The sequence below is a fragment of the Psammomys obesus genome, unplaced genomic scaffold (genome assembly GCF_907164565.1).
Source record: "Psammomys obesus unplaced genomic scaffold, mPsaObe1.curated_primary_1811, whole genome shotgun sequence".
Taxonomy (NCBI): domain Eukaryota; kingdom Metazoa; phylum Chordata; class Mammalia; order Rodentia; family Muridae; genus Psammomys; species Psammomys obesus.
Genome location: NW_026596101.1, coordinates 16,548,288 through 16,560,188, shown reverse-complemented (window position 1 = coordinate 16,560,188; position 11,901 = coordinate 16,548,288). Strand labels below are relative to the sequence as shown.

The 11,901-nt window shown below is 43.3% G+C and overlaps 1 protein-coding gene across 2 annotated transcripts in view; it reads right to left on the bottom strand.

Annotated features, from left to right (window-relative positions):
* Positions 1-406: 406 nt before the first annotated feature.
* Positions 407-11,901, bottom strand: part of Frmd4b (FERM domain containing 4B) — a 229,009-nt gene continuing 217,514 nt past the window's right edge. For both annotated transcript variants that reach the window (XM_055628486.1, XM_055628485.1), the window contains exons 20-23: positions 11,775-11,894; positions 9,625-10,439; positions 6,408-6,540; positions 407-2,023 (exon numbers count right to left, since the gene is read on the bottom strand). In XM_055628486.1, the coding sequence (XP_055484461.1) occupies positions 1,906-2,023; positions 6,408-6,540; positions 9,625-10,439; positions 11,775-11,894 (1,186 nt within the window). In that variant the 3' untranslated portion in view covers positions 407-1,905. The remainder of the gene's footprint in view (positions 2,024-6,407; positions 6,541-9,624; positions 10,440-11,774; positions 11,895-11,901) is intronic.

The following is an 11,901-nucleotide window of genomic DNA, read 5'->3' as shown; positions in this document are numbered from 1 at the left end:
ATCTTTTCCAGATCCCACCATTTACCTGCAAATTTCATGATTTCCTTGTTTTTTATTGCTGAGTAATATTCCATTGTGTAGATATACCACAATTTGTGCATCCATTCCTCCATTTATAATGAGGTCTGGTGCCCTCTTCTGGAGTGCAGGCAGAAAACTGTATAAATAATAAATAAATCTTTAAAAAGAAAGAAAACAAACCCCAACCAAACTCAAACCAAGTAACTCAAACCACGTGAGAAACTGTATTTTCAGATTTATATATGTAAAAAATGTGTATCTTGGAATCAACAAAACACTACAATATTAAATAAATTTGTGACTTGCTTAATGTCCTTCGTGAAATGGAACATCTCAAACTGCCTCTTGTGTACCCCAAACATAAACACAAGTACTCGAAAACACGCTCAGTAGCACACCATCAGTTTATTGACCTATGTAAAAAAATAATAGGTCTCAACAAGTCAGAACAGTGAAAGTATATGCAAAAGGCTATTTCCAAGTCCAGAAGGCTATACAAATCTGCAAAAAGGAATAAGTTATTGGTTTTTTTTTTTTTTACTTGTGTCTTTTTTTCTTTTTTCAAAAAAATTTTTCCCAAACTTCATTTCTAATGATACAAATGACGGAGGACTGGTTTATCAAATGAATTTTTTTTTTATGTATATGTTACATGCTTTGGAATACAAGTAGAAAAATGTTCCAGAAAAGTTGTTGAGAAATGTCTCTATTCACAATATGAGCAAGAAACTCGTATAAAAGGGAGGGGAAGGGAGCACCTTTTGTGGGATTTTGAAGCGGAATAAAGAGACAAAAAAACAAAAAACAAAAAACCAAGGCTGCTCTAAAAGCAAGCAAAACCCCATGAACAACAAATCTAGGCTAATTGGTTCCTCCGGGGGGGGGGGGGGTATGAGGTAGTTTAATCCTCATAATTCAATCTCCTGCAGCTTGGAGTAAAATTCTTTTCCGCCAATCTCATTTCGTCACTTTGTGACCCGGATTTACTTCTGGAGTTCAGATCCTAGGCTTAACTTTCTACTGTTCACCACTTTAAGGCACGCGATTCATCTAGGATGATGTGGGTTGGCTTTGTCCTCTGGGGTCCTGTCTGTTATCATCTTGAAACACTTTTTTTTTTCAGGCTCGTGGTTACACAGACTGTCCACCCTGAGCCCACCATGTCAAGGTGGAGAGCCAGGGGGTCTTGAGCAGTCAGTATTGGGAAGCACAACAGGGATGGTACCTTAAGAACGTGTTCCAAGCAGAGCTGGCCAGTTGCTTCATTCCCTCTAGTTGGCTACCATTGAGTTACAGTAACAGGGTGCTACAGCAACCAGAATGACTAGAATCCATACGAGGGTGCTTATGAAAAACATCACTTGCAATATCCTAACACATTTACACTCATTCAGAACTTCATGAAAATCTAACTCTTCTTCAAGTAAGTTTCCAATACTGTCTAAAAATTGTCCTCATCTCTTTGTAGAAACAGCATGTTTTCTATCAGCTCACGAGTTCAAACCTTGTGGTGATGAACCACGATTCAGGAGCTTCTGGGTTTCCCCTCTGGGCATTCTGAACTGTGCTCTGAAATTTCCTGTCCTTCTTTCCAATGGGACAGACTCCCTGAACATGTCCCCAGGTTCGAGGCTTGCCTTTGACAGTTCTTCCTCCCTTCGTAAGAGCTCGCTGTGGGGCAGACTTCGGGATGGGTTAGTGCCTAGAGTTTGGAAGGCCAGACCTCATCCAGGGCTTTGTGGGGCTTTGTGTGTGATTCACTTTCAAACCACGTAAGTCTTCTCTTCCCCCTTTGATGCCCTCAGTTTCTAAAGCCTTCTAGAGGACTTTTCAAGGCACGCTAGTGTGAGAACGCGCAGTGCATGGTCGGGGGTCCAACTGCATTCAGACTAATGTTCCAGGCTTGGCGTCTCCGTGCCAAAAGAGTCTCTGCTCACTCTCCAGGTTGTCTTCCAGCTGGTTTCCATCTGTACCGTCCAGTGGAGTGGTCTCTGCATACTGTCTGTTAAAGGGAACCAGGAAAATTACCACCAGAAACGATTTCACTTCCTCAGCACAAACTGTCCAACAGGTTAGAGGGAAGCACTGTTAAGAAAAAAATTCCCAGAACCTAAGACAGGAGGCAGAGTGCATATCTGCTTCACAGCACAGTGGAGCATTGTCTAGCAGGCACATAATAGATCGTTGGATTCTAAGAAGAATTCTACCTTTGTTTAACTTTCATTTACTATTGATTAGGGACCAAAAGGTATTAAGTTACATGTTAACTTAAAGGTGTTTGTCTGGAAGAAATACACTTTCCAGCAGAAAGTGTTATGGGTCACAGGTTATTGCCCTGCTGGACACTGCCTGGCTTGGTGTATAATTTAACAGCTTTATCCCAGTACTCTCTTTCATTGTTTTGAATTCTTGAAACAGCGTAGCTAGTTTCCTTATTAATAATGATAATAAAAAGATGGATCTTTGACACATGTTTACTTGTTAAAGAATCATATTTTAACTTTTTTTTTTTTTTTAAAAAAAAGTGTCTTTTTGATAACTCTTCACATTAAAAGAATAGACTACATGCTTTTCTCAGGGGCAAGAAAAATACTTAAAAGTTGGCAGGGATACTTTGGAAAATATATATCCTATCTTGAGGGTTTATGGGCCAAATATAAATTGTCAATAGCCCAGGAAATGACAGGATAGAGGCATTTTTGTCTGAACACTGCCAGAAAAAAGAAAAGAAACAGTCATATTTGGATGGCATATTCAAACAAGCACAGCTTATTATACAAACAGTTCAGTTAAGATCTTTAACAGCAGGTTAAAAGGAGGTTAGATAGTTAGTACACTTCTATCTAATTCAATTCCAAAGTCTTTTAGTAAAGCTGAGTAAGGAGTCTTTTAAAGGAGAGCTTGGGGAGTAAATACTCTATAAATTCAGGAGGTTTAGTGTTTTCAGGAAACGTCAAAGTAAACTCAGATTTCACACCCTCACACGGCAGCCATGGGGGGAGGGGGCAGCAACAGTCCTGCTGTAGAGAAGCAACAGGCAGAGCGCGCTGTACTTACTGCTGGCTACACTGAGCAAGACAGAGCTTAACACTGATCTCACTTCTGGAGTCACAGCCACCCTCTGCGACAGAGGGCCTCGATTGTGCCTAGTGGTGGGGAAAGTTAGAAGGGAACAGGAGAGGGAGAGGAAGACAGGAGGTAGGAGAAGACAAGTTCATCTGAAAACTGGAGCACAGAGCACAGACCTGCCTCTCGTGAGACACTCCTAGCACAAGAGACTTGTGTCTGTCTGCTTCCGGGAGCTCGCTCACCAAGACTACGTCTACCAACCCATACTGAGGAAAAAGTTGCCAATAAAAATTCCTAGCTTTCTGTAAATAGCACTGAGCTTATATATTTATTCACTCATATGTTGCTGAGCGTTTTAAGTCTTTAGTGTGGACCAACTAGATTTTTTTCTTGTACATCATGAAATTCATTTTGTCTCTTAGAGCAGTCACCAGTGTAACTAATACATTATTAATTGAACAAAATCGGGTTCACCGTGACATGTCCACAGGTGTAGGTGTACTGTCCCTGATGTTAAAAATCTTGCGTTTTGTTGGTTGATTTTCTTTCTTTCTTTCTTTTTTTTTTTTTTTTAGACAGGGTCTCACTTGACCCCAGACTGAGTTGAAACCCATGTAACTGAGGTTGTTCCAAGTTTATCTTAGCCGCTCAAGGGCATGACCCACCACGGCAGCTTTAGGAACATGTTTCCATAAGAACGTATCATGGAATTCCTAAGGCGAATTTCTGAAGCTCTATGAATGATTATTGTTGCATTTGGCTTGTTAGTAAATTGAATTAAATTAAAATGATCAAATTGTATCATCGTTGGTTTTTTTTCCCCCCTTAAATCCCACTCAAGACAGACTGAAATATGAGCTTCTATCATCTCTGTGGCACACACACTGCCCATTCATCTGAAAAGCAGGAACATAAAAAAAAAAAAAAAAAAAAAAAAAAAACCACATTCTTCACTGGGCAGTTGTGTAAGCCTTTAATCCCAGCACTGGGGAGGCAGAGGCAGGTGGATCTCAGAGTTCGAGGCCACCTTGGTCTACAGAGTGAGTACCAGGACAGCCAGGGATACACAGAGAAACCCTGTTTTGAAAAACCAAAAGCCAAAATAAAACAAAACAAAACCAAAAAACACCAAACCCCAAAACTAAGCTAACTAACCCCCCCCCACACACACACAAAAAAAAACCAAAACCTACAACAACCCATACTTCTCAGTTTTAAGTTCTAACTCTCCTTTGGGGATGAATCCTGAGGAAGTGGTCTGAAATGCAGACAGACACATTGCACAGGATATATTATTATCACTATTAAAAAGGGACATAATTAATTGTTCAACAACTAGGGTGCTTTTAGCTAAAGCACTATAAATTTAGTAATTAGTTATATATGTAAGGTTTAAAAAATTTAACCATAGCCACATAAAAGGAAGTGCACACCTTTAATCCCAGCACTTGAGAGGTAGAGGCAGGAAGATCTCTGAGTTTGAGCCTAGCCTGGTCTACATGGTGAGTTCCAGGACAGCCTGGGCTACACAGAAAAACCCTTTCTTGAAAAACCAAACCAACCAAACAAAAAATTTAACTACCTAGGAATGTATTTTGTGATATTAAATTTTTAGAATGAGATGAATAGTTTCATACATAATATCAAAAGAAAAACTGTTTACTGTGTCATTATTCATATTAGAGTGGACAGGGGAAAACGAAGAAATGTGTCAAATATTCATATCACTGTCTCTGGTTGGTGAGGTTACGGCTCCATTGTTATCTTTTCTAGTTCTTTATTATTTTCCGTATTTTTCCCACAATGAGTGCCTGTGAGAACACACCCAACACACTACAATGGAGCTTTAAATAGCTTCCGATTTCCTGCATTTTTATGCTCCCTCTGACGTCAGCCTTCTCCATTCAACCATCTTGGTCTGACTGAAATACACAGGCAGATTTGGTGAAAATGGATTGTCTTCTTAGGATAGTTAGCAAGTTCTTAGATTCAATGAAAGTGGCATAAAAGATATTGAAATCGGCAGAAAGGAGAGAAACTCTTCCAAAGTGATGAGAGCTGTGTTGAAGGGGTTCAACTTAAATTTGGGGCTGCCCATTTTGTATCTTGTGGCGAACTCATTTTTAAGCATTATTCACTCATATCCCGGCCCGCTGATGCTCTGTGAGGTACAGTTTTGCCAAAAGCCTATTTTGAGCACACCCTTTGTTGAGCTGAGACAATTGGCTTAATATTTTAAGCCAAGAAAAATGCAAGTGGAATGTGGGGAAGGAAAACAAGGACTGGCAGACTGAATACTTCCAATTAGCTTAGAACACCAACTGCCTCTGCAGGGAGCTGCTAGCCTGTCTGGTTCACCAGCACAGACACTTTAAAAATGGTTGTCTCTGTAGTTTCCTTCACTGGAAGCAGCAATGGGACTTAAAACATCAAGATAACAAAACAAAACAGAACCAAAAACCAAAAAGAACCCAGAAAATGCCTGTCTTCATAGCACTATGAATAAAGCTAATACCTCCTCTGCAGAAGAATTGAAAACCATGCCATTCTAAGTCTGTGATTGTTTTTTTTTTTATTATTATTATCATCTATTTTGTGCATTTTAGTGGACCCGAGATGATACGATGACCATTTCATTCTATCCACCTGCCTGTATCTTCTGTGTCAGGGGAGTTAGTCAGACATCCAGCCGAAAAGAACTGTGATTCCTTAGAGTTGAGCTGTAACTTGCCGTGCTTGTGTGTTCCCTTGACTGTTTACAAGGAACTACTTTCAAAGACAAATAGGACAGCTGGCTGTGTCCACAAAAGACAGCAAGTGGTGAGATCTGGCTGGCCAACTGTTGGCTGGACTTTGGTACAAAGAGCTTTGCTGGGGAAGAGATTTTTTTTTTCTTTCTCTACTTTTTCTCTTTTTCAGAAAAGACCTAACTGGACATTATCCACAATACACTTTTAAGTACACCCTTAAAACAGAAGAAAAAGAGAAGCCCAGCTTTGGACTGGGGCCTCAACGGATGCAGTGTAAGGACAGGGCTGAATTTGGTTTAGCTCTACAGAGCTCAGAAAACTTTAAAAGTCCTGCTGTACTTTTGCTTTTGCTGGCCTTATGCTGTTTGTCTTCAGAGTATGACACAGACACAGCTAAGATGCAGAATAATGAGCATGGCCATTTTCCAGTGAAACATTTACTGAACAAGGCGGCAGTTAAGGTTTGGCCTGTGGGCTCTTGTTTACCACCACTTCAGACTGCAATGCAGGAGCTGTGCATTCTTCAAAGAGGACCATGCTCCTAGAATCTGGTCAGTACTATCTCACCTGCTTGGAGAAGGCAAGGGATTGTAGATGCTGCCATAGTAGCTGGTGTAGGGAGAGTGTACTGGATTTTCGTATTCAGACAGCCCCACGGATAACTGGGTCCTCCAGTTCCCAGAAGCATTTGTGGAAGACACTAGAAATAAGAATGAGGAGAGAGAGAAAACATTAGCTGCACTAGTCCAAGTGAGATATGTTCAGGTTGTTCTCTCTGCTCTACAGTGTGTAGAGCAGAGAGATGAGAGGCCCTCGTTTAGGTTTGTATTTGCCAGTGCTGGAGATGGATCCAAGCCTTGCCCCTCTTTTATTCCTGAGATAGACCCCCTCTTTGAGCCAGAATTTTCAGTCAGTTCAATTTGTTGGCTTAATAGCTAGCTGAGTGACTTGGGCAAAGAGCTTATCCTTTTTAAGCTCCATCTTCCTTATATGTGGAGAGGATAATGACATAGATATATTCCGTGTGGCTACAACACCAGGACTAAAAGTAATTATGGACATCTTTAGCCCAGTGCAGAATAAAGACTCACAGCATGCTTAAGTATTATTGGTAACAGGAGTTAGTCCAAAGGAAAGAAAAAAACATATTCAATTATACATATTTTCAAGTAGCCCAGAAGGGAAAGGGAGAGGATTCCCATGAAGGGAGAGGATCTTGACCCCTGGCCTTCAGATATCTGAGCAGATGGTACTTGAGAATAAGGAGGTCTGTGGAGGCCACACATCCAGCCAGGTGACCTGCTGAGACTTGACTGCTAAAGGCAATACAGGCCACTTGGCAAGACAAGGACATTTTCTGTCGCTGAATGAAAGGTGATGGGGGTGGGTGGAGAAGCTAGCAGAAGGAGGAAGGGACTAGTTTTGCAGAAGAGTGGAACCAGGAGAGGACAAGGGCATAATTTGGAAGCAGAGCCCAGCTGAAGGCATGTCACTGGGTTTCTGCTCTCTTCTTTGTAAAACCAGTCCTGTTCCACGCCCAAGTTGAAGAGTATCCAAGTCTCTCACAGACAGTCCTGGTCATGGTTCTTCCTGCTCCCCATGTTCTGTTCCTGGCCACTGACCTCTTTCCATACCCACATGCAATCACCACAAACAGACACACATGAAAATGCATCTGTGGCCATAATGCCACTCGATTTTCACTAACAGATATAGGATCACAGTATCTTTCTAAGAATGAGTACCAAGTGAAGATTCTGAAGCTTGGCGGGGTGGGGTTGGGGGGTCAGACTGTTGGAGCTGGGACAGAAGCCCTACTTTGTCACCCGCCAGGCTAAGAGATTGGTGGAGTAATCCAAACTCTCTAAACCAGAGTCACCTTAACTGTGAAATAAGAATAACAACAAACCTAACTACAGGGCTGACACGATAGCACTGCCGCTCGTATTCAAAGGGCACCCTGGCACAGAGAGCTGCCAAGAAAAGGTGGCTACCATCGCTGCTGAAACTGAGTCACCACAAAGCCTTCAGGTGGTGCAAAATCTGACTAACCAGAAACAGGAAATACAGCTCTCCACGGGAATGATTCGAGACTGCAGAGATACAGCTCTAAAGCTATAACACTCGGGACAGGAACATTCCAGAAGGGATTTTCGGGAGCCTTGTTCTCATCCACGTAATTCTTTATGAAGGATGCTCTTAGCCAGGTGTGGTAGGGCAGGCATGGGAGAGGCCTTGTGAGTTTGAGGCTAGCTCAGGACACACCATAAGATCCTATCTTTAAACGCCAGTGTGTGTGTGTGTGGGGGGGGGGTTGGGGTGAGGAGGAATGCTTTTGGTGGTACAGTCAGCAGAACTGATACCAGGTCTGAATCAGGGAGTATTAACTCTGTTTTCACCCTTGCCCTAGATACAAAGTCAACAGCCAAGGCAGTGGGGGGTTTTAAATCACAGCTGTTTTCCCCTGGGCATTCCCCAAGCCCTGTGCAACCAAAAGCCACCCACAAGAATTTCCAGACCCCCGTTTGCTTTTATCCTTAGAGAGCTCTGTCCAGGTGTTATCTGTGAAAGCTTCTCATGCTTCACCCTGAACTTTCAGAGCAACAGAGGTGTCCTCTAGATGAGCGTCATAAACCCTAAGAAATACTGATAGGAGCCACTTTATGTGTTAGATGTGGTCAGAGGTGGGACAATGCTAGCAGAAGTCCAAAGTCCTAGAAATAGGGGCGAAATGGAACCCAAGCAGAAGTCGCCATGGCAATGTCTCCTGTCAGCAAACTTATGAATCATTAAGGTGCAGTTCACCCTGACTGTTCTACAGACTTGGAAATTCCCACACATGTATAAGGGAGGCAGCAAAACTCAGGACCCAGGTTTTTGTGTAGTTTAAGAGTTCATTCATTTCTTCAAATCTGAAGCTTACTTAATTTTCATACATTCCTTCAGCTGCTGACTAGACCCTGAGCTCATGGAAGCCAGACATTGCTTCAGGACTGAGCTTTCACAGTGGTGAGCAGACCTGCCCTCGGCTCCTACTTTCTACTTAAATTACTTAGAATAGGTTAGAGTGTGTATCACGTGCTCTGCAAATGCGAGCAGAGAGAGTTAGAAAGAGAATGCTTTTGATGATCAAAATTATCTACAGAAATTCCTGGGGTTTTTGGTAATGATGGTGGGCATGGAATCAGGTTTGCAAGAACTCCAGGCAAATACCACTGAGCTATGATCCCAATCTCCCAAATTCCTTACATTAACAATTCAGTAGAATATAGTACATACTGAGATAAGATAATCGAAGTAGGTAGAAAGATACTTAGCAAATATCAGCTTCTATCAGAATTCCTGCAAGCCTTCTCCAGGCAGGTACATGAATATTCAACCTTTAGATTTATCACATCTTGGCCAATGCCTTCTGCTAACCTTATGTGTTTCTTTATTCCTTTCAAATTGTCAAACTCCAATGATGAGAATGCATTTAAAAGATGTGGTTGTCAGCCTAAGAGCCAGACAACACAAAGCTTGTGAAAACACCACCACAGGACCACACATAGACTAGGTGCTCACCAAGTGTGTGCTAGGCTTGAATCTACAAATGGCATCATCAGAATCTTACTCTCTGTGAAAGCTCCAGAGCACTGTTCACAGTGGCTGTTGACCGAATGGCCACCACTCTTAATGACCTCTGGGACCAATCTCATGAGCCTACACAGGAGTGGTTTGGGGTGGGTCAGGAGTGTGATACATTGGTGGCCCCAAGGGTAATGTGCCTCCCCAGGCATCTTACCTGAAGAGTAGGAAGACGCCCGACTGCTTGGAGAACAGGGCACCTGCAGCCCAGCATAGCCCAGGCACCTCTGTGAGCCTCTGTCCGAGTCAAAGCTAGTCTGTGGGCTGTGCCCCTGATCCTTTTGCCCAGAAGCCCTCTGGTACCAGCCACGCAGGTGCTCAGCAACTAAGGCCTTGTGGATGTTTTTGGTGATGTGCTCAGATTTCACGGCAGCCTTCCTTGGCAGCCGGAGGGTTGCATAAGGGTTATGGGGTACGCGGTCTACCTCGTCTTCGTGGAAAGACCTGCTGTAGTCCCTCTGGCGGTCATATCCATAGTGAGCTGAGGATCGGTAAGAAGGATTGACACTGTACTGTCCCTCAGTGTCATTCTCATAGACATAGCCACCACCGTAATAGAGGTCACATTCGGCATATGGTGGGTATCCAGTGATACAGTAACCAGAAGGAGGCGGATCCTGACCCTTTGAGTAGACACCATTCCTCAAAGTATCCTTTTGTGCTAGGTTGGGCATGCTTCCTGAATTGGAAGTGGAAACACTGTGTTTCTTGGACCTTCTTCTCCCCCTGGCTCGGGTGTCCAGAGTCTGGGTGGTGTAGTAAGGGCCAGCGGCAGGGGTCACACAGTAATACTCGGAGCTTGACTGGCTGGTGTACGAAGACCCGTCGTCCAGGATCTCGGTGCTGCTGCTTCTTTGGGATTTGGAAAGGGTGAAGAATGGCTTGTCGCTGTCCATCTCAGAGAGCAGGTGGTGGGACTGGGACTCCAGGCTTCCGCTCCGCTGGCGGCAGTGCTGAGATGAAGGGTCGGGCCTGAGAGAGGAGAAGGGGAGATGAGTACAAGAGAAGGACCCAAGGAAGGAAAAAAAGAACTCTAGGCCGAGGGCAGAGGGGATGACTTGCTCCATAGTAGGGTGTTTGCTGTGAGCACGGGAGCTTGGGTTCAATACAGCAGAACCCATCTTAAAAAGCCAGGCATGGTGCCTGTAATCCCAACACCAGGGCAGGCAGATCCCTGAAGCTTGCTGGCTAGCCAGGCTTGCCAAATCTGTTCAATGGGAGACCTTATCTCAAAAAATAAGGTGGAGAGTTGATTGAGGAAGGTTCCCCATGCTGACTTCTGGTCTCCATATACTCATAAAGTCATGTACACACACACACACACTTGAACATATAGGAACACATGCAATGCAGAGAAAAGAGGACGTTGAGTGGATTCATAGCTTTTAAATTCAATAGGACTTTGCAGGTTTCTAAGCTGGACTACACAACAGAGTCCACCTGTTACTTCATGCACTGGGTCACACATAAGTTCATTATCACAGTTCAAATAAGGGAAAAATCAGTTCTGTTAATTGTGCGTGTCATATGCTTCCTTGAGACTAGGGAGGATATTCATGATATCCTGCATTAAAGCTAAAAGACGCCCTATGCCTCACATAGTGTTAGGTTATATAAGAGAAGAGGACAGGCAAAGTTGAGTAGGGCCTGGGCCTAAGTCAGAGACGCTGGCGCTGAGCCATGGCATGGCTGTCTATTCATCTGCTGTAAGAGTTAGGGCAAGATATTTTACCTCTCTCAGTTTTGCTTCTGTGTTTGCAAAATGAGATAAAAATGGTACCTAATACACACTTTGTAACAGGCTTTCTGTGGGTACTAAAGTAGTACAAGTAAAGAATTTACAGGGCTGAGGATATAGCTCATTTCATAGTGCTTGCCTAGCATGTGTGAAGCCCTGGGTTTGGATATTAACCAGGTGTAGTGGTGGACTTCCATAATCCAGCACTGAGATGGTGGAGGCAGGAGCATGAGTAGTGAGTTCAAGGTCAACCTGGACTATATGAAGTGAAACAAGATAAAACATTTAGCACAGAACTCTGCAAAAACACCACCGAAATTATTCTCATCCTTGCCAACGAATATCTAAGCTAGGGAAATTAAAATACTAAAAATCCAATATATATCTGGGGGAATTAATCTTTGCCGACAAATTAGAAGTTTGTAAGTTAGCAGGAAATGGGCTAGAACGAGTCAGGGCTATCACTATAGAAAGTCACTTTAAATGATTTGGAAGTGCAACAAAAGCAAGCAAGGCAAACACTCAAGCCAAAACCAGTGGGGCCAAAGCTGTGGAAATGAAGCTCTTACTCCAGGTGGCTGCTGCTATAGGCATTCCGAGTCAGGACTGGTGTGGTGGGCATGCTCCGCCCTCCTTGGGGCCGCCTCTCCAGTGTTTTGTAAGGGCTGCTGTGGGTGGACAGCATTTCTCTGCGAG